The following is a 21694-nucleotide window of genomic DNA, read 5'->3' on the forward strand; positions in this document are numbered from 1 at the left end:
TCTTTTTCAGAGGGGTAGGGTAAGCTGGACCTGCTAGTGACCATCTGTCACTGGGGAGGGAGAGGAAGATGGAACCAGAAATAGAGACACATCCTGAGGTCAAACACCTGGATCCAGCGTGCTTGAAGTAGCATACCTCCTGCCCTTCTCAGTCACATATGATAATAACTCTAGTTTTTGTTTAAGCCACATGGGGTTCCTGTCATTTGCAGGGGAAATAGTGCAAATCCAAGGTACTTGGGGTCCCACAATTTCAGTCCAGGAATTAAAGTGAGAAGGAAGGGGACCAAGCTATAAGGAGATCTGCTACCTTACCTGATGAGATAATCACAAAATGCTATAACTCTTATGTGTTGCCCCAAAAAACATATGTTGAAGCCCCCCCCCCCCCCGCCAATGTGACTGTATTTGGAGATAGGTCCTATGAAGAGGTAATTAGGTTAAATGAAGTCATAGGAGCAGGGCCCTAATCCAAGATGACTGGCATCCTAACAAGAAAAGAGAGAGACACCACAGATGTGCATACAGAGGAATGGCCATGTGAGGACATTAGCTGGACAGTGGCTGTCTGCAACCAAGGAGGCCTCAGGAGAAGTCAAATCTGCGATATCTTGACCTTGGACTTCCAGCCTCCTGAGCTGTCAGAAATAAATTTCTGTCGTTTAAGCCATACAGTCTTTGCTATTTTGTGATGGCAGCCCTAGGACGCTAATACAACCCTCACTTTGCAGACAAGGAAAGCCGCTTTGCCCGAGCTCACACAGCTTCTTCAGGTCTGCTTGATGCCAAAATCATGCTGGCTCCACTGGACCCACAGTCCACCCAGCCCCTGCCCACCAGATCCAAGGCCTCTGGTAGGAAATAATCAATCTCTTTATTTACAAGTGATTTACAGTTAGAAAACCCAGGTGGGAGGCAGGGCCAGGATGGGGCATGGGATGGCACTTGGGCTCTGGGAGGTCACTTGTCTGCACGGACGAAGGAGGCGAAGACGCTGTCCTTCCGGCTGAGCAGCTTCTCTGGCGTGTCGAACTCGAGGATGGCGCCACGCTTCAGGACGATCACCAGGTCTGCACTCAGGATGGTGTGCACACGGTGCTGAATGGAGCAGGAGGGGGCTGGTCAGGGTGGTGGGGGAAGGCCGGGGCAGCCGAGGGCATCCTTCCTGCAGCTTGGAGGAGGAGGAGGCATGTGGCCAGAATGTCCTGGCTCGGCCGTGACTGCCCTTTCCTGAGGTGGCTGTGATTCCAAGCCTCCCATTCACTGATGACGCCCTCTCCCTTCACCAGGTCTCAGCTCTGCCCCAGACTTCAGGCTTCAAGTCTCAGAGACCCCCACCCCCCATTTCCTATGGAGATGTAACCCTAGCCTAGCTCACTGGGCCTTGGGAAAGGGTGAAGAGGGGGGCTTGGAACTTGAAGAAAGAGAGGGAGGTCTGAGGACAGCAGGTACAAATCCTCCCCACTCTAAATCCTGCAATCCAGGGTCCCTGCCAGCCTTCTGGACTCCTTACCCTGGCCTGCCCTGCCCCGGGCTCCCCTCTTGATTACCAGGTCCCAGTGAGCCCAAGGGCTGCTCTTTCACTGGGTGTCCACCCTGCACCCCCTCAACGGGCCCCTTACCGCAATGGTGACCACGGTACGGTCGGCGAAGGCCGTCATCACCACCTTCTGGAGGATGTTTTCCTGCCAGGTTGGAGCAGCAGCTGTTGGCTCACCTGCCCAGTGGTTGTGGTCTGGCCTAGCTTTGGGGATGTGGGGCCCAGGGTTGTGGCCCAGCTCCCACCTGACCCCAATCCTAGCCCCACCCTCTCCCTCTGCCGGGTTCCTAGCATTCAAGGAGCTCAGCTCTGTGCTTGTGTGTGTGCGCTGTGAGCTCATGTGGGGTGTGCTGTGGTGGGGGACAGGTGTGAAGTTGCCGTGGATCTGCGTGCAGCTTGTGTGTATGTGGATTATGGACATGCCCGAGGACTAGCTGGAGTCAGGGTCCCCAGCCCTTTGCCTTGTCTGCCACAAATGGCCTTGATGTTCAAGGCAACATCTTGGAACTCAGGGCTACTTTATGCAAATTTCCCCCTAAGCCACCCACCCTCTCCAAGCCCCCAACCCCGTGGATGTGCCCAGGACCAACCGTGGCCATGTCAATGGAAGCCGTGGCCTCGTCCATGATGAAGATGCTGGTCTTCCTCACAAAGGCCCGTGCCAGGCAGAACAGCTGCCTCTGGCCCTGGCTGAAATTCTCCCCGCCTTCTGTGATGATGGCATCTGAAATCAGCCCAGGAGAGGAGCAGGGCTGAGTGAATCTTGGGTTGTGAGTAGAGTAGATAGTGTGGCTTGGGGGGCGGGGGCTCAGAAATGTCTGTACAGGAGCAAATATGTGAGTGTGTGTGGTGAGTACAGGTGTGTAGGGTTGCCGTGCCTTACACAACAACACGGATGCCACCTGCATGGGTTACAACGAGAAGAGCACCCTCTGGAGTGTGTGCTGCTGGGCCCTGGGCAGTTCTGGGAGGGCTGTGTGCACTGAGCGTGTGCTCCACGTGCGGGGGCCTTGGTGGCGTGATTCTCTGAAGCCAAGGCGTGGCCGGCCTCTGCTGCCAAAGGGGCCGCAGCAAATGCAGCGACCCGGGTGGGGCAGTCTCCCAGGAGCCTGCAGGAGCGCCCTGCGCTTGCGATTCCCCAGATGGTTCTCTTTCCCTCTTTCCGCAAAGACTGGGCAGGCAGGTGGACAGGGAAGGGCGGGACTGAGTGTATGGCCATGGGATTGGGGAGCTGGAAGCTCTGTCTCACAGGGACCCCCACTGTCCTCTCGGTGCCAGACCCTGAACTGACCATTGTGTGACCCGGGGCAAGTCACTTGACCTCTGAGCTCCTGAATGGGGAGAGCGAGGACTAGATGGTCTCTGGGGTCCTGCCAGACCTCAGACTCCAAACTCTGGACAAACCCGAGGCATGAGTTTTCCCTCCTCAGTCCTTTTGGACATCCAGGCGTCCGTTAGTGCCCCACCAGCCGCTCAGCCCGCAGTAGTTACCCAGGCCTCCTGGCAGCGCCTTCACCACCAGCTTCAGCTGCGCTATCTCCAGGGCCTCCCACAGAGTGCTGTCGGAGCACTTCCGCTCTGGGTCCAGGTTAAATCTGGGGGTGACACGGAAAGCCCCGTAGGGAGGGGAGCAGGGTCCTGGCTCCATCCCCACGGGCCTTGCAGAGCGTGAGGCTGCTGAAGGGAGCAGTGAGTGAGAACTGATTGACCTGAGGGGAGGGGTACCCGTAGGGACCAGGACCTGCCCAGGCCTAAGGAGAAAGAGAAGGGCACGAGGGTAAAACTCCTCTGAAGAACCAGCTCCAGCCCCTCGTGCTCCTGGCCTTGTTCACCCCTCCAGTTTGTGCTCCAGATTCGATGGATGGAGCTGGGCCAGGCCTGGGCGGGGCCCCGGGGCTCACCGGATGGTGCCGCTGAAGAGGACGGGGTCCTGCAGGATGATGGAGAGGCGCGAGCGCAGGGTGTGCAGCGGCAGTTTGGCGATGTCGATGCCGTCAATGATGATGCGCCCTGCGTGGAGACCATGCTACAGGGGGGGCACCATGGTGCTGGGGCTGGGGTCCCCATGAGATGCCGGGGAAGACACTGATTGCCGGGGCTCCTGTGCATCTGACCATACACCAGGCCCGAGGCTTCATCTGGGGGCTGTGGGTGCCTGTGGGGTGCCGGCCATGCCACTCACCTTCGAACATGTCCACCATGCGGAAGAAGGCGAGAGAGAAGGAGGACTTCCCACTGCCGGTGCGACCGCAGATCCCAATCTGGAAAGAGAGGAGCAGGTAAGCTGGGAGGGTGCTGGGAGCCTGGGGGCGCCGGGAGCCTCTGGTGCTAGCTATGGGGGTGCGCGGGGCTGGGGGGGTCACAGCGCATCCTCTTGTCCTGGCTTTCTCAGCAGCTTCTGCTTGGCCAGGGCTGGGCCCGGGTTTGGACTTGTTTCCTGCAGTGGGTCCCGAGGGGGCTCCCATGGGGACCCGCCAGCCAGTGCAGGTTGTAGATGCCCATTTGCCTGGGCCTGGGTGTGGGCCTGGCTTGGCTGCAAGAGAGCTGGGGGCACTAGTGTGTCTCTCTGTGCACGGGTGTGGCAGGAGGCCTGGGTGGCTGAGTGTGGTGTGCAGGCTGTGTCTGTGCGTCCCACCTTAAACTGGAGCCATCTCTGTCCGCATCGCTTCCTGGCCCTTGGGTACCAACAGAAACGACAATAAAGAACGAATACAGAGACAGAGATAGTGACAAAAAGATGGAAGGAGAGGGGCAGTGGCAGAGAGAGCAGAGTGGGGGTGAGGAAGAGGGAATCAGTCAGAGAGGCAGGGCAGAGGACCAGATGGGGGTTCCCTCCCTGGGACAAGGGTGGTCTCACACTCTGCCCGTAAGCCCCTGTTCTGAAACTCAGGGGGCAGTGCCCTGGGACAGTCTGACCATTTGCAGTGGGCTTGGGGGTGCTGACAAAGCCGCTTTAACCAGGGGAGTCTGAGGTGTCCTCCTGGGTGAGAGAGTGAGGGCAGCAGGAGAAGGGGAGAGGGAGGGATGGGAGAGGTGGGCTGAGCCATGTCAGGTGAGGGCCCTGGGGCTCTGAATGGGTGTGAGAACTGAAGGACCCTGGAGGGCCCCGAGGTGACTCTGTGGGGTGGCCCGCCCTGTGCCCCCGCCCTGACCTTCTGTCCTGGGGAGATGAGGGCGTTGACGTGCTTCAGCACGGGCTTCAGGGAGCTGTCGTAGCGCACACTCAGGTTCTGGATCTGGATCTTCCCTTGGTCCGGCCAGTTCTTGGGGATCAGCGAGGGTGCTGGGGGCCGGGCTGGGGGTCAGCCACCAGGCAAGGGCCACAGCTGGTATCCAGGAGTACCCTACCCCCAGGCTCCCTCCTGGTCCCCTCCTCCTGGCCCTCTCCCCAGAAGCCCTCCTGCACCCCTCACCCAGCAGCCCCTCGTAGCTCTCTGCCTCCGTTTTCAGGAGCCCGTGGATGCGTTTCACGGCCCCCAGCTGGATCTCCATGTCCGCCAGGTTCCTCACCATCCAGTTGAGGTAGTTGGAGACCTGTGGGGAGCGAGCCAGGCACATCAGTGACCACGTGGTCTATCCCTGGCCACCAGGATGCTCTTCTTATGGCTGAGGAGGGGCTGTCCCTCCCCCCCCCATATCTTTTGCTGCCCACTGGCTGGCTGTTCAGGTGGCCCTTCCAGAGGCACAGGGAGACATGAGTTCCTCACCCACCATCCGTCTGGGGCCTGGGCTCTCCTGCCTGCATGGTCCCTCTGGCATCAGACTCCGAGCAGCTTGGGGCAAGGCCCGGGGGTGTCTCATTTGGGAGAGGTGCCCCGGGATTCCCTGAGTGTGGTTTCTGATCCCTCCCCTGACCTGGCCGCTGCCACTCACCATTAGGGCGTAGGTGAGGCCCAGGCCCACCAGGCCGGCAGAGAGCCCCCTGTGCAGGGAGTTGGAGATGGAGGTCACGGCCGCGATGAGGACCACACATGCACCAATGTACTCCTGTGGAGGGATGGAGCTGGTTTGGGCCCTCGGGGGCTGAAGCCACAGTGACCTCCCCCCTCCCCTTCAGAGCAGAGAGAAGCTCAGCTGAGACTCAACCCCAACCCCAAACTCAGGTAAATGTCAGCACACACAGGAGGCCTGTGAAGGCCGGAACCACAGGAGACAAAGAGCCCCAGGACACAGCTATGCTCCCCCTGCTCCCCAGTCACCTGCACACGTGTCTCACCAGCTGGCCCACACATGTACACAACATGTGTCATATGACCCACTTCAGACACACACACTCATCAGAGTTAAACACACACCTATTCTCACTATTCGCACCTCAGATTCGCAGTCCCCAGGCAATAACATGGAGAAGAGGGGGCTCCGGTCAGACACTGGGAGGCCCACCAGGGCTGGGAGAGGCAGGAGGCCTCGGTGCCCACCCTGTGTGTGCACACGAGCTGGTGGTATTCCACACTCTTCCCACCCGCGGTCCATGTTTGGCCCTTGCTCTGCAGAGCTCCACACCCCTATCAGAAGCCCCTGTTCTGGGGCCCGGGATGGGGGTGGGTGGCACTTGCCATGCGGACTTCTAGCCATCTGTTGGCAGCCGTGAGGAAGAGGGAGGCGATGTTGTTAGAGTCTGTGTATTCGAGGAGCTTCTGCTGGAACCGGGCCTCGTACCTGGAGGGAGGATGATGGTCTGAGAGAATAATTTGGTCCATGTAGCCTGTGGGAACCTGCCCTGACGCTCTAGGGTAGGTGAGACCTGTCTGTACAAGGAACTCTGGAGGCTTCTTTCCTGCCCTCGTGCCCTCATCACTTCTCTCCTGGGGTTACTGCACATGGGTCTGCCTCCTCTTTCTGACCAGCCTGGGCTCCTGGCACCACTCTCCTTGGCCACCCCTCAGACCTGGCTGGCTTGGGCACTTGTTTGATGATGAATAATGGAATGAATGAAAGTGGCTTCAGCACTGCTCCCGGGGACGCAGTGAGGGACTCAGATGGACTCCAGACAAGCCTTGGTGGGCATTGGCTTTTCACTCCTGGAAGGTGTTTGTTCTGCTTTGGTTATTTCTGGGTGGAGGGCCTGTGATGAACTCTGTGTGTGAGGAGAGTAAAGTGAATCTCTGAGGTGAGCAGCGGGCATTTGCACAGCACACGTGGATGTGTGTGGGGTAATGTGGCTGAGGCGGGTGTGAAACCCTATGCCTGCAGGGCTTGATCAAGTGTGTGTGTGAGATGTGCATGTGAGAGTGCAGGTGTGTGCGATGGGAGAGTCCGAGGGGTATGTGACCATCTGTGGGGTGAGGATGTGTGAGCTTCTGGGGCAGGTGTGTGATGGTGGAAAGAGCCCCAGCTTTGGGGCCATGTGGACCCAGGTTGGAGTCCAGCCCACTCCTTACTGGCTGTGTGTGTGGACTGAGACTCAGTTTCCTCATCAGATGGTAATAGTTCCTACAGGGACTGCCACAACCTCTGAGCCCAGTGCTCAGTACATCTAAAAGGTTTTTTGGAAAAAAGCAGGGCCTCCTAGAAAAACCAGGTCAGACAGGCCTGGGCTCCAAGTCTAGCTAGCGCTAGCACTCACTGACTATGTAGCCTCAAATTGGTTCCTCAGCCTGTCTGAGCCTCTCTCTTCATCTCAGTAGGGGGCTGCAGTAACTGTGGTGCAGAGTTACTGCAATAGCACAGGTATAACGCTTAATGCAGGCCTGACACTTGGCTAGTGTGCAATCAGTAAATGCTACTCAGCTCTCAACAGGGTGGGCTGCTGGGCAAAAGCCAATGAATTAAACACATCCAAGGGATGATTATAAAGTTCTTCATTCATTTATTTAAAAACCATCCACTGTGTGAGTGCAATGCGGGGGAGGCCTTGCTGGGCAGCAGTTCCCCTGGGTTTACCCGGATCCTACTGAGAGGGTCTGCCTGCCCTAGGCCCAGCCTGAAGCCTCCAGGACACCAGCTATAAGACAGACATCACCAATATCTAGAGTAGAGGTTAGGCCCGGGGGGTGTCGACGGGTCTGGAAGTTGAAGGAACTGGGGAAGTTCAGGCTTGATAAGGGGGTAGGGAGGAGACCCTAGAGCAGCAGTTCTCAACCTGTGGGTCGCGACCCCTTTGGTGGTTGAATGAGCCTTTCACAGGGGTTGCCTAAGACCATCCTGCATATCAGATATTTACATTACGATTCATAACAGTAGCAACATTACAGTTATGAAGTAGCAACGAAAATAATTTTATGGTTGGGTCACAACATGAGGAACTGTATTTAAAGGGCCAGAAGGTTGAGAACCACGGCCCTAGAGTCATATGTCAGGCTCCAAGGAGTCTCTGGATGGGAGACAGCACAGGCTTGCAGGGGGCAGGGGATGACCAGGGAGCAGAGCCAAGACCGGAGTGGCGCTCTGTTTTACTCAGACAAGACCCCTAAGAGGCTCTCCCACTGGCCCCAGATGTCCCAAGGTGTGAACTCCAGGGACCCGGGCATCTCTCCCAGGGCTGCAGCTGGACTTTGGGGGCTAGGGGAGAAGATGTCAACCTCCTTGGACCCTCCCAGCTGGTCCTTGGGCCCTAGGGTTACTCTTAGACACAGGGCTTGGTGTCGCAGGGCTCCCGTCACACCCTGCACAGCTATGCCATCCTAAAAATAACCTGGATTCATTCTCTGGTTGAGGCTTAAATGCCAGAGCCCAACTATCTGGGTCAGGGGTGTCTGACCTGTCTGGCTGGAAGAAAGATGCACTAATGTATCAGTCAGAGATGAATATAACAGTCTCCCCCCCCCCCCCCCCCCCCGGCAGCCTCAATGTTCCCGCCCAGCCCAACATCACAACTCAGGATGGCAAGACGATGGCAGGGGCACTGACGTTTTCAGGGCATTCCTCCAGCCTGGTGAATTCTGTCCACCCTTTGAGTCCTAGCTCCATTGCTACCTCCTCTGTGAAGCCCTCCATGACTGCCCTCCCTTTGTGTGCTCCCACAGCTTGTGTCCAGCCAGGCACTTTCAGAGTACCTGTCACATGGGTTTTTCCTGGCCTGCTCAAAGTCTGGACTATAAGCGCCTCCAGGTCAAGGGCTCATCTGACTCATCTCTGTTTTAGTGCCTGGCATGGGGCTTAGCACACGGTGCATGCTCAGTAAAGGTTGTTGAACGAATGAGCAGATTCAAGCCTGGGTGCTGAGGGGCCTTACACAGAACAGTAATATAAGCTCTCTGAGTCTCAGTTTCCTTGTCTGAGAAATGGGAATAATCACTGTCACTACCTCGGATTGCAGGGCAGAATGAATGAGATGGGCACGGAAAGAACTCAGCAGTGTTTGGCTTACAGGAGGTACATGCCATTGACTGTGAATCCAACCCATGATCCTTTGGTGTGCAGGCTGATGCGCTATCCATTGAACACACCGGCCAGAGCTAGGAGATTCTCAAAGATGGCCTCATACTTGCCCATATGACGTAAGGTCCTTTCTACATTGATATGTGAGTACTTGTCCCAGCCTCGTTTGTTCTGAAATTCTGCCTTAGGTCACAGGGGGCCCAGGCTTGGCTGTGGGGCTGAGTTTTCCTCTCTGGATCATACAGTGGAGCCCACCTGCCCTGACAGTCTGGGGGACGTGATCTGGGCCTTGGGGTTTGAGGAGGGGTTTGGAGATGTATGCCCTGGGCCTTCCTAAGTGGAGCTCTGAGAACTGAATCTCATGACCTGTGACCCGGGCCTCCCCCCACCCACACCCCGCAGCCACCCCGCTACCCGCCCTGGGGTGAATCTGGTACCTGAAGGCCCGGATGGTAATGAGGCCTTCCACAGTTTCAGCAAAGTGCGAGAGCAGTGGGAGCTGGGTGGTGTCATCCAGCTGCTGCAGGTCCCTGTGCCGGGGAACAGAGCGGAATGGTTAGGAGGGCAGGCTCCGGGCTCAGCTTGGGTCTGCATCCGAGCTCCACCCCTTTAACCATGTGGGCAAATGGCTTTGCCTCTCTAGATCTCAGTCGCTCAGTCAATGGTACCACCCCATCAAGCAGTTGCGAGGACTGGACAGCTCGTGTAAGTAAAGTGCTTAACCCGCATGCTGGCACAGTCACTGCTATCCTGGGCATCACCGACCCTCCTCTACACCTCTGCCCCTGTGCTTCTGCTGCATAGCCTCTCTCTGCAGGGAGGCTGGGCAGGCACGGTTAGTTCCCTTGCACAGGTGAACAACCTGAGCCTGAGACAGCTGGCCGAAGGAACAGAAAGGCAACCCCAAAGCTTCCAGTCCCTCCCCAATAACCACAATAGATTTCAGCACATCACAGGTCAGGTCAGACTCTAAAGAACTCCTAGAGGGGACAAGGCCAGCAGTTGCCATGGAAACAGCATTGCTCCTGCTCTCCACAGCTGCACCTCGACAGGCTGGGATGCAGAAAGCAGCTTTTCTGGACAAACCGTCCCCAGGACCACAGTGGGTGCTAGGGGAACAGGGCCGTTACCCGGGCAGAGGAAATGCACTTTGTAAAACAGCTTGTAGTGTTTAAACAGCCACCATGTTTTGTGAATGTCAGTGCACTATGGATACATTGTGGGTACCAGGGGATTCTGGACCAAATAGGCAAAACGCAATTTATACAAGACTTGATCCTTTGGTCAAGGTGATTGAGGCCAAAATGTACCTAAATTTAATTATTATTATTGCTAATCAGCATTTTGACTCCAGTTTTTAATCAACTTTTGCACTTGGGAAAGGTACTTAATCTTTCTCACCATAACTCATAGTAAGAAATACATTTTATATCATAACACACCCCTATGCTACCAAACAAAGCTTCCATGAAGGAAAGCTTACTGTTACTATGTGAATATGGTCTGATATTTTCCGTTTTATTTCTTTTCTTTTTAACTGCTGCTTATAAGCTATGATACTGATTTCATGACCCATGGCTAGGTTGTAATTGGCATCTTGAGAAACGCTGGCCTAGAGGTTCTTTAAAATTGTCCCTGAGATCCTTTGACTCTAGGAGTTAAATGGAATTGTTCCCAGAAAAAATTCCTAGGGAATGTTCTGAGAAAATTTTGAGGAGAAAAGAGGCGTGCGTGGCTCCAAGGCCCTGAGGGCAAATGTGATCATGAGGCTGGTGGTGAGCGACTCCCTGGTGAGGAGGCTCCTGACCCACGCAGCTGGGATGTGTGGTTGCCATAACACCCCTCACATCAGGTGCCCTCTGACTTCACGCATCGGCAATCTGCCTGGTCACGGGACTCCTACAACCCTCCTGAGACGCATTCTGGCAAAATGAATGAAGGGCATAAGCACGCACATACCCCCGGACCTAGCAGTTCCATTCCTGACCATAGCTCCCAAGGAAACAGTCCAGGTATTAGCTGCAGCCCGTGTGCTGACACAGGCTTACATTAGGAGAGTGGAATATGAATACTTCATTTCCTTCATGTCTGTTTTCCTTTGCATGGGGAACAAGACCCTACTACTTCTATGGTAAAGACTAACCAGAGTACCAAACTGCCATTGCAAAGCACCTCCCCGCCCCCCTCCCCCCCAACCTCGGAGGCTGACAAATGATGCCACCACCTGGACGCCACCCGGAAGTACTTCTGGATGAAGTAGCACACGATGGCCAGGGGCAGGAGGGCCACGAGGAACACGGGTGTGACGTAGGAGATGACGGCCAGGGCCGAGACACAGAGCAGGGTGGAGCGGCTCAGGCACTCCAGCGTGGATGGGATGTGCTGAGGGAGGGAGAGAGAGAGGAGGGGAGTTTCCATATTTGATGACGTTCAGTGTGTTACTTGCTGCCAGGTTTTGCTCTCTCACACTATTATAGGCACCCGTCTTATCTCTCCAGCTTCACTGTGAGCTCCCTGAGGGCAGGAGGCAGGACTTTGCCTTCTCACTATCTAGTACGATGGTAAATAAAGAACACAGGCTGAATCAAAATAAATATTCTCTACAAAGTCACCTTGGCCCAGCCAGTGTGGCTCAGTGGTTGAGCATTGACCTATGAACCAGGAGGTCATGGTTAGATTCCTGGTCAGGGCATATGCCCAGATTTCGGGCTCGTTCTACAGTGTGGGGTGTGCAGGAGGCAGCCAATCAATGATTCTATCTCACCATTGATGTTTCTATTTCTCTCTCCCTCTCCCTTCCTCTCTAAATCAATAAAAAGATATATTTTTTAAAAATCAGTCACCTTGGTTTGGAATATGTTGGAACCTTCCTAGAGTGAGCCAGGGGGCTCTTGGATGGAAGCCAACCGGATGTGGTTTCCCTCAGCCCTATTATGAAGGCCTCACAGGGGGGCATGGGCAGCATTATAATCAGATTGGGGCCCACTGGGTTCCTCCCCCAGGGCCCAGGTCACCGGATCTGGGGAAGCCAGCAACAGACAGGGGCCTGGCCTCTCTCCAAACTGGAGGACTGGGTCACAGTCCTGTGTACCTGGTCGATGGTATTGCAATCAGATGAAAATCTGTTCAGGATGCTTCCGAGGGGCGTGGTCTCAAAAAACCTAAGAGGCAACCAGAAGAAGTCACTCATTTGTTTACTGATTTCTTTTCTGTTTATTGAATGAGGGTAGTTATTTCTTTCATTTTGGTGTCTCTGGAGTCATCCCTGGGTCTAACCTTTGCAGGTCTATAGCCATCTGGCCTGAGTCCCTGAGAATTCCCGCAGCAGCCCAAAGGGGTGCTGGCCCCTTCCTGGCCTCTCTTACTATCAAGCCCATGTGTGACCACTGCCACCTTCCTCAGCTGCTCCCCAGGCCTGACTCACTCAGCAGCTGTCCTCCCCGGGACATAGAGTCCTCTCCAAGAGACAACCAGTCAGGGGAACAGGGCCCTGGGGACACCCTGTCACCTGGCTGACCCTGCAAGGCCACTCTGTCTGTCATCACTCAAGCTGTGACACAGAGCCGGCCTAACCCCAACTAGAGCATTTCAGACCCCCAGATATGGGACAAATAGAGGGTAAATAAACTTTGAGGCCATCTCTCTGGGCCACAGAGAGGCTGAAAAGTAAATAATGGAGTCAGGTGGTGAGGTCTGGCATTGACAAGGGTGGGGCCAGATAACCTGTTGGCCTGTGGATTCTTAAGCCGAATTGGCTTGCCAGCTGGGCAGTGACTTCTTTTATACCAAGTGGTCTTTAGGGTTTTTATCCATGTCATTACAGAAGATTAGAGCAGCTACACCATGTGCCCAGTGTCAGAACCTGCAGTCTGGCAGAGGGAGGACAGAGAGGAGGAGAGCTGAACTTGTGGTTGGAGACAGGCAGATGGTACCTGCCTAGGGAAGGGAAACTAACATTTATGCAGAGCCTGCAGAACCTCTCTTTGGAAGACTGTTATGATAACTAGATGAGTCAACCATATAAAATGCCTAGCACTGTGTCTGGCTGAATAAATGCCCATTTCCTTCTGTTTTCTGCATTGAGGAGGGCACTTTTACAAACACTTGAGGCTCCTTGAGTCATGCCCAACAGCTTGTGACAGAGATTGTATATCCCCATTTTAAAGATGGGATGACTGAGGCCTACATAATAGTGACTTGCCCACAGCCCCAGCGTGGTGGGGGAGAGGGGTACCTCATGGGAGCCAGGATGATCTGGTTCAGCAGGCTGCGGTGCAACTTCTTGGCCACCTTCAGCCCCGTCCACTCTACTGTGACAGATGTGACGAGGCAGAGCATGATGCCGAGGCTGCAGAGCACCGTGAACACCAAGGCGTAGACGGTCTGGTCAAGGGAGCATTCCTGGGCCAGGCAGAAAATGAGGCAGAGTCCCGGGGGTGTCTATGGCTCACCCCCACCCCCCCAGGCCCTTGCCCTGGGGCTGCTGGCCCCACCTGGCTGAGGGAGCAGTTCCTGGCCATGGGGCTCAGAGTCAGGGCGCTGTCCGTCCACTTGGCCAGCCAGTAGTCAATGGCCACCAAGACCATGTGCTTGAGCAGCTGGGAGAAGACGAGCAGCGACAAGAGCAGGATGCCGGCAGACGACAAATACTTGGCGCAGGCTCTCCATGGGATCTTGGCGCGCTGGTGCAGCACCGACGACAGGTTGTCCTCCTCCTCACTCTCGGCTGCCTCCTCTGCAGGCCACAAGAACCCACCCTGTGGCTTCACATTTCACAGTCCTCTGAGGGTGGAGCAGGGGGCATGTTCTCCCCACTTACAGATGGGCAGACTCAGGCACACAGAGGGGAAAGGGTAAAATCAAAGGCATACTATCTTACCACCCTCCGGACTCAAACCTTAGCCTCCCAGGGAATGGCTAGGCCTCAGGCCATGATTGCGCTCCCCGTCCCACTGTCTGTACCTTCCTCCTCTTCCTCATCCTGCAGGAGGCCATCTCTCGAGGACATGGCCCGGGGCAGGCCCTGGGGTGGCTCCGGGACTTTTCTCTCCACGATGGTCTCCTGAAAGACAAATGGGGCCTGGCTAATGTCCCCAGGTGTGCAGAGGGAAAAGAGAGGATGGGGGCAACCACCCCTGGTAATGAACAGGGTGAATTTCCAGGTTGCCCCTGCCTCTAGAAGGGTCCAGATGGACACATGTTTGTACTGCCTTCTCTTTCTCTGTCTTTTAAAAAAATTATTCTTTATTGTTGAAAGTATTACATACATCCCTTTTTATCCCCCATTGATCACCTACAGCCCCCCACCCCCACCCCCCGTACTGCCTCCTCCATCAGCTAACAACTCCCCAAAGTCCCTGGGGAGATACTTCTCCCCTATTCTTAGTCTGTGATATGGGAGGGCAGGCAATTCTCCCTGGCTCCAGGGGTGGGCATATGACACAGCACTGGCCAATCCTCACATTCCACATCCTTGGCCACAATGATTTGTTCAGAGGTGGGCACCTGACCAAATTGGACCAATGAGGGTCAGCCCTGGGACTTTTGCTAAACAATCCTGGAAGAGGCACTCTCTTTCTGACAGTTGTTGATCTGTGAGAATGTAAACCTGAAACTGCCAATGGCCCTCACAGCTACCATGGGAATGAAGCCAATTTGAGGGGAGCAGAGCTAAGGGATGCGGAGAAACAGATCCCTGGTGACATTGTTTAGCTGCCTGGATCCAGCTCTATCTGAGGTTAGGATACCCTGGACTTTCTGGTTTCATGACAATAATCCTTAATCTCCCCCCCCCTTTTTTTTCTTTGCTTAGCCAGTTTGAATTGATTTTCTGAAACTGTAAAGTAAACGGTATCTGACTATCTCAGGATAAGGGGAGGGCATCCTCCTGATTCTGCCTTGGGTAGTGGGCACAGATACTGTTCAAACTCTGATAGGAGCAAGTTTATACTCCGCTCTCGCATCTGTCCTTTGGGGGGTTTCCTGGGACGAGCAAGGGCAGGAAGGCGTTTATAAGGTTAGGTCTAGCAGAACCTTCTTCTCAGGCGGTGGCTGCTTGGTCCAAGGATATACCCACCTTCTCCAGCTCTTGGTCCTGCCGGTTCATGAGGGTCTTCCAGTGCTCAAAGAGCTGGCACTCAGACCTCTGGAAGTCCTTGAGCGTGCCCTCCCTCTGGATGGTGCCATCCTTCATGGCGATGATCTGGGAAGGCAGTAACAAACCCTGCTGAGGGCTGGCTGGGGATATGGAGTGGAGGTCACACCCCACCTGACTGAGGAGTCAGAGGTGGACATATACATCCTTTTCCCACCACAAATGGCCTCTGGTATGCCCACTGCAGCAAGCTAGTAGTGATAACCTACCCTCACCAACATACTCCCAGGATTTAGGGTTTGGTACATCTGGGGGGTATTTCTCAATGGTTGCCCATGGTTGATAGGAGGTTTGCAGAGCAACTTTGTGCATCCTGGTCAAGCTGCCTGGTTATCTGCAAGGCAGCTGTGGCAGGTGTTTTTGTACACTTAATGGGCTCATTGCACTCTATCCTTAGCTCCTTCTGAAGGCAGGTCTGAGAGGTTCCGCCAGCTTTGGCAAAGCACCTGTTGGCTTAAATGTGTGGCCACGCCTCTTTGAAATCAATAAAACTTATTTTATTTGTGACACTCAGTGTTTCACACTCATGTGGACTTGTGATTAGTTTAGATACCTACCCCTGCTCCTCTCACCCACAAACACCCCCTGGGGGTTTAGGGAGGGGTAACAGGAGTCCTATCCACTGATACTCCAAGAAACCAGGCACCTCGATGCTTCCCTTCTTTGGATTAAGGATTGTCATGCAATCTCGTTAAGGTCACCATGGAAACTCAGACATGAACCTGCACCTGTTTTAATAGCTTTTTTGTGTGTGTGTGATTTGGACTTTTCCCCCTTTTTCATAGTGAAGGGAGGGTCTCGCTACATGTAGAAGGGAGACTTATTTGGGGAGGATTAGAAGGGCCAATTGGCACAGGCAGACCTGAAGCTTAGGGAGGACCTCAATTTTCAGGGGCAACTCTGAATAGGGTTTAGGCAAGGCCCAGATGTCAAAAGCCAAGTGATTTCCATCTTAAAAACGAAGTGTTTTCCAATGAATTAAAAAGTAACTGTGTGTAGATGTTGAGGGGTATGTGGATTTAGTTAAATGTGGGGTTCACAAAATTGCATTCCACCGATAATATGGAAGTTCCTGTTACTACTGCTATCGTTTGTTTCCAGATGGGAAAACGAAGGCACACAGAGGGGAGAGTAAAATCAACTTGAATCTGACCCACCGGATGGCAGGAAGCTGGTTTTCCCATCCAGTGGGCATCCCAAAGGCCAGGGGGATGAGATATGTAACTGAGCAGGATGCAGAAGGTAGGAACTGAATGTCTACTTCTTCCTGAGATTTCTCAGAGCCAGCCCTTGTGGTACCCAGGCCAGGATGGGAATGCCTGCAGCTCTAGGTGATAGCAAACCCTTGGGCTGTGCAGGTCTCCCTGATCTGCCCAGTCTGCACGAAGCCATCCAGTGCTGATCTCTTCCGCTCAGACACTGCTATGAGACATCTCATTAACTTCTTAGAAGATGCCAGACTGCCTCTCCCACCTCAGCCCCCCACAGCTTGATGTCCCTGTGGCCCCTCACCCAGTCTGCGTGCGGCAGGTATTGTAGTTTGTGGGTCACTAGGACCACCGTCCTCTTATCGTCTCTGAGGAGCTCGAGGATCCCGGCCTGCATCAGGTGGTCACTCAGGTGGACATCCAGAGCTGAGAAGGGATCATCCTGGACAGAGAGGAGAAGGTAGGGGCAAGTGCAAAGGGAGGGGGTGACAGTGAGTGCAAAAACCAGCAGAGTTATATCAGCTCTGGTCTAGGGACTAATTAGCTGTGTGGCCTTGGACAATGTACCTCAGCTCTCTGGGCCTCAGTTGCCTCATCTTAAAACGGGGCTGTTATCAGCTATCATTCTCACACAGTGGTTCCCCATAGTCTATGAAGCCTGAATTCCTTATCATGGGAATCCAGGCCCTTTACAACCTGCTCAGTCTTCCTTTCAATCTCACTGCTCATCTATCTCGCCCAAGTTCCCTACACTTCAGGTTTCCAGGAAACTTGCGATTCCAGGCCTTTGTCTAGACTATTCCCTCTGCCTGGAGTCTGATGTACCTTTTGTCTGCCTGGCGAACTCCTACTCATCCTTCAGTGTTCCACCCAAGCACTGGCTCTTCCTGTGTCCTTTCCTGACCCCCACACCTAGCCTTCCCTCCTCTCTGTTCCACCGATACTCTGCCCAAAGCCAGATCTGATATTTATGTACATGAGGCCCCTAAGAACTGAGGCTCCCCTTTTCCCCCCAAAAGAAAACTGAGACCTTCTTGTGCCTGGTACAGAGTAGTACCTTAATAAAGTTTGCTGAAATCAACTAAAATATCCACTTTACTTCTTTCTAACAAGGTTGTTTAAAGTTCACATGGGATCCTGAATGAGCCAGGACTTTGTGAAGTGCTGTACATGAGTCAGTCACAGACTGTGAACCTGACATAATGACATGTGTTTAGTAGGGAGTGTTTATGTGTGTTGTGGAGAAGAGAGAATAAAGCTGGGATCAGAGACCTGAGGTTCCTCTTCCAATTCTCTCTCTAAATGGCCCCCTCTTTCCTCTTGTTTAAGCGATCCACACTTCAAGGCCCTCCTCCAGGAAGCCTTCCCTGAGTACCCTAGTCCTCACAGTTGTCTTCCTGGACAAGGCTCCTTGTAGTTGGTGCCACACACTTTGACTCTCAGCTGGGCTGTGGCTCTTGAGTAGAGTTAAGTTCTTCCTCCCTATCTGCACCTTTGAGGCCAGTGGTTTTCCAGTATCAACCAAGGCACCTAACAAAGAACTTGGCATGAAGTAGGACACGGATAGCTAATAAGTTTGCTCTCATGTCTGATGGCTAGTGGTTACCCGGAGTACTATGTTGAGAAGGATTCCGAGGACAAGTTAAGTTTCTGTGGGAAAAATTCTGTGATCAACTAGCAATGTCTGCTGTGGGCACAAGATGGGAAGTGGCAGCACACACTCAATGTACTAGTCATTCTCACAGTCAGGCTAAGTAAGTACTGATAGGTTGGGCTCTCCTACAGAGAAGTGGCCTGTCACTACTACTTGTCTTCCCTCATGGCTACTGTGGAGCTCAGTGTGAAGTCCACAGTGGGCCATTTGCACTATCCTTGTCTCAGTTTCCCCATTAATCAGATGAATAAGTAATATCTCTGGCAGGAGAAGTTTGTTCCTGAAGAGGGAGGTAGTTGGTGATGGTGTGTGTGTGTGTGTGTGTGTGTGTGTGTGTGTGTGTAGGCAATGAACCAGGGAGGCAAGCCAGACACGAGGGCCCCTAGGGAGGTGCTGGCTGGTGCACTCACCAGGAAGACGACGTTGGTATGCTGGTAGAGGGCTCGGGCCACGCTGATTCGCTGGCGCTGACCACCAGACAGGTTGATGCCCTGTCACCAAAGGGGAGGAAAGGTCACGCCCTCATAGCCCTCAGGAGAGACTGTCCTGGCACCTACTCGACTGTGAGCTCTCTGGGATGGAGGCCTGGCTCTGTCCATCTCTTTGTTCCCCCCTCACTTTGCAGAGAGAAGGCACTTAAATGTTCCCTGAATTCAGTGGGAAGTGGGGCATATAATCTCCAAGTCCTTGATGAGTCATCATATAAGTGCTAGGGACCATATGATGACTCATCAAAAACCAAGACAGAGGATGTAGGGGTTTCATTATACGCAAGGAGGACGGCCACTGGAGAATCCTACGGTCTAAGCTGTGGAGGAGGGGCCCCGTCTGGGGAGTGAACAGAGCATAACCCCAAGCCTAGCACAATGCTGTGGGAGCTCCCAGTATATCCCCGGGGCCTGAACGAAGGAGATGTCAGTCATCTCCAGCCTGGGAAGGTGGTAAGCTTTCTGCACCAAGGAGGGCTGGAAACTTGCCATGGACAGCCCCCAGCCTGGGTTCAAGGAGATGATTTTGACCCCATTGCAGGAAGCTCTGCACCCTCTGCTTCATCCTCTCTCATTTCCCAAGTACCTGCTCTCCATGACAAGTGTCTGGGCCTGGTGGTGGTGATGGGTGGGGAGCAGGGGAGGTTGAGGTCCCCAGTTTTGAGACAACCCCTTGGAGGGTCTACTAACCCGTTCCCCAATCTGGGTCTGGTCTCCATGGGGCAGGATGTCGATGTCCGGCTGCAGGGAGCAGGCTTCGATGACCATCTTGTACCTGGAGTGGGGTGGGGCGGGGACACAGCTGCTCAGCCTGACCAGAGCGGGGCCTGAGCACTGGCAGGGGGTCATTAGCCTCCAGGCAGCTGTGCCAGGGTGAGCAATGGCTTTAATGGGTCTCCTGCTTGGGTGCAAGCAAACACCATGTGAGCTTAAAAACAGCTGAGGGCAGCATGCTCCATGGGCTTGGAGCAAGTTAAATATTTGAAGGATGGAATTAGATGGCAGCAAATATACCACACAAGTGACAAGAGAGGGCCCAGGGCCCCTGTGCAGTGGGAAGAGTGACAGTCAGAGCCCACGCTTGGGACGCTGCCAGGGAAAATTACTGCTGGTTGGTTTAAGCAGTAGTGATAATGGCTGGTCAAATATTTGCCCAGCCTGCTCCTCTCGTACTTCTCGGGCCAGCTCTTCACCTGGCAGGTGCCAGCCAGGGTGCACAGAGGAGGCATCAGAGTGTCTGGGTGACATGCACTTGGGTATCAGGCAGCCTTGGATTTGAGACCCATTTCTTCACTTAGTGGCTGCGTGGCCTTGGGCAAGTTACCTAGGCTTTCTGAGCCTTGGTTTCCTCACCTGCAAAACGAGAATGCGAATAGTACCTGCCCTCTGGAATTGCTGTGAGCATTAGAGGAAGTCACGTGTACAAAGAGCGTGGCACTGGGTCTGGTAAGAGCTCAGCCAGTGTCAGTGGTTATTGTTCACTGGAGGGGAAAGAGTGCACAGGCCGAGGAGCGGGGGGTGGGGGGAGGGTAGGAAATCATGAGCACAGAGACTCGTGGGGAGCTGGGTCGGCCTTCCCGCCAGCCACAGGAGAGGGCAGCAGGGCTGCCGCACCTCCCTGCCTCCCGCCCTCTCACACGGCAGTAGGGCTGCCTGATGCCCGGGCTCATCTGAATTGTTTCCGGATGGACCATATGGACCAGGCTGGAGTCAGCTAAGCCGGCTGGAGCGTGGACGGCTGGGTGTGGGGCATGGATGGAGGGGCAGGGCAGAGGGCTGGGGCTTGGGGGCTGGTGCAGGTAGCTAATGCTGCCCACGGTCAATTTCTCCCTCCCCAGCCCACCTCCCTGTCAGAGGCTTTTACCGTTGTTTGTTGAAGGGACTCTCAAAGGTGATGTTCTCCTCCACGGTGGCGTTTAGCAGCCACGGTTTCTGAGAAGCATAGGCCACGGGGCCTCTCTTCCTGGGAAAAGCAGGGTGGGAGTAGGGAGGCATTTTCAGGGCGCATTCTCAGAGGCACTTGTCCAGGTGATGGCTTAGGCCTGAGCAGGTGGGTGGGGCGGCACTAAGGTGGGAGGTGCAGTTGGCGGAAATCTGCTGTGTGGCCCCTGGTGACGGCTCCTTCCCCAGGGCCTGAGGCAGGCTTGGGTGTTGGGTGTTGGGTATTAGCTGACTGGGGGGACCTTGGCCCTTCCCTGCCCTACACCCCACATGCCCCACCCCTGCAGACTGTACCCCTTCCTGAGTCCTACCCAGAGCCAGGAGGGAACCAAGCAAACACTGGACCTCTGGTTTCCCCTTCACTGAATCGCTCTCAAACCATTCAACTTTGAAATGAGCAGGTAACTCTCCAAGTGGAACTTTTAAAGAAAGTGGAGCCAAGGAAACCTCACTTAGTATGATGCAATTTTTGAAGGCTACCCCCCACCCCTCAAATTAAAAAAGAAAAGGAAAAGATGAGCAACAGATAAAAATGACCTGGTGGGGCCCGACTGGTGTGGCTCAGTGGTTGAGCATCCACCTATGAACCGGAGTTCATGTGCCGGGGGTTGCAGGCTCGATCCCCAGTGTGGGGTGTGTGGGAGGCAGCCGATCAATGATTCTCTCTCACCATTGGTGTTTCTATCTCTCTCCCTCTCCCTCTTCTCTCCGAAATCATTTAAAAATATTTTTTAAAAAATGACCTGGTGGGAAGGAGCAGCTTGATGCGCCGTGGCTTCCAAACCACCCCTCGGAGCACAGAGCCCTGTATGGCTCCTTCCTGGGGCCTGCCCTCCACAGTTCTCCTTGGCCTGAGACCCCCCTGAGGAAGCCGGGCCTGGAGGGCAGTGCTCCCGGGGCACAGTACCTGAGGTCCGCCTCGGCTGCCGGCTCCCGCTCTGGGCTGCAGCAGGGAAGAAAGATGCATTTTCAGGGTTCACGTGAGTGGACTGAGCTCTCTGCAGACATTTCGAGCTCCCTCAAACCCAGCACAAGAGTCTTTATCATCCCTGTGACCACGTCTGCAGCCACAAAGCTGCATGGAGGGGTGTGAGAGTGGGGCGTGGCCATCCAGGGGGAGCCTCCACTGCCAGAACCCCAGAAGTGTCCAGAATCCATGTGGGGTAGGTAAGGAGGGTTCCCCGGGAAGGGTAAAGGGGAGAATGGGGGAAAGCCACCATTGGTGTAGGCTCATGGGGGAAGGGGACTTCTTGCATCGGAAGAGTAAGAGGACCAACATGTGGCTCCTCCAGACCCAGCCTCTGCATCAGGGCTCAAGTGCACCGGCCGAGGTCTCAGGCTGACACGGCTGCATCAACAGCTGGGACAGGGAGTGCTGTCTGGCTGGAG

General features: G+C 54.6%; 1 protein-coding gene across 10 annotated transcripts in view; it reads right to left on the reverse strand.

Moving 5' to 3' along the window:
* Positions 1 to 855: 855 nt before the first annotated feature.
* ABCC8 (ATP binding cassette subfamily C member 8) overlaps positions 856 to 21694 on the reverse strand; it is a 68936-nt gene continuing 48097 nt past the window's right edge. For 4 of the 10 annotated variants that reach the window (XM_059709052.1, XM_059709051.1, XM_059709049.1 and 1 more), the window contains exons 18-39: positions 21213 to 21248; positions 20229 to 20327; positions 19055 to 19139; positions 18287 to 18367; positions 16527 to 16664; positions 14937 to 15062; positions 13823 to 13922; positions 13354 to 13595; positions 13095 to 13261; positions 11952 to 12021; positions 11085 to 11242; positions 9298 to 9390; positions 6097 to 6199; positions 5414 to 5527; positions 4954 to 5074; positions 4693 to 4823; positions 3723 to 3801; positions 3442 to 3550; positions 3032 to 3135; positions 2131 to 2264; positions 1623 to 1685; positions 856 to 1098 (exon numbers count right to left, since the gene is read on the reverse strand). In XM_059709052.1, coding sequence (XP_059565035.1) covers positions 961 to 1098; positions 1623 to 1685; positions 2131 to 2264; positions 3032 to 3135; positions 3442 to 3550; positions 3723 to 3801; positions 4693 to 4823; positions 4954 to 5074; positions 5414 to 5527; positions 6097 to 6199; positions 9298 to 9390; positions 11085 to 11242; positions 11952 to 12021; positions 13095 to 13261; positions 13354 to 13595; positions 13823 to 13922; positions 14937 to 15062; positions 16527 to 16664; positions 18287 to 18367; positions 19055 to 19139; positions 20229 to 20327; positions 21213 to 21248 — 2491 coding nt within the window. In that variant the 3' untranslated portion in view covers positions 856 to 960. Of the gene's footprint in view, positions 1172 to 1622; positions 1686 to 2130; positions 2265 to 3031; positions 3136 to 3441; positions 3551 to 3721; positions 3802 to 4025; positions 4216 to 4692; positions 4824 to 4953; positions 5075 to 5413; positions 5528 to 6096; positions 6200 to 9297; positions 9391 to 11084; positions 11243 to 11951; positions 12022 to 13094; positions 13262 to 13353; positions 13596 to 13822; positions 13923 to 14936; positions 15063 to 16526; positions 16665 to 18286; positions 18368 to 19054; positions 19140 to 20228; positions 20328 to 21212; positions 21249 to 21694 lie in introns of those variants that run through there. The other 6 variants (XM_059709046.1, XM_059709047.1, XM_059709045.1 and 3 more) reach the window with 4 other exon arrangements.

Source organism: Myotis daubentonii, chromosome 9, assembly GCF_963259705.1.
Source record: "Myotis daubentonii chromosome 9, mMyoDau2.1, whole genome shotgun sequence".
In the NCBI taxonomy this organism is placed as follows: domain Eukaryota; kingdom Metazoa; phylum Chordata; class Mammalia; order Chiroptera; family Vespertilionidae; genus Myotis; species Myotis daubentonii.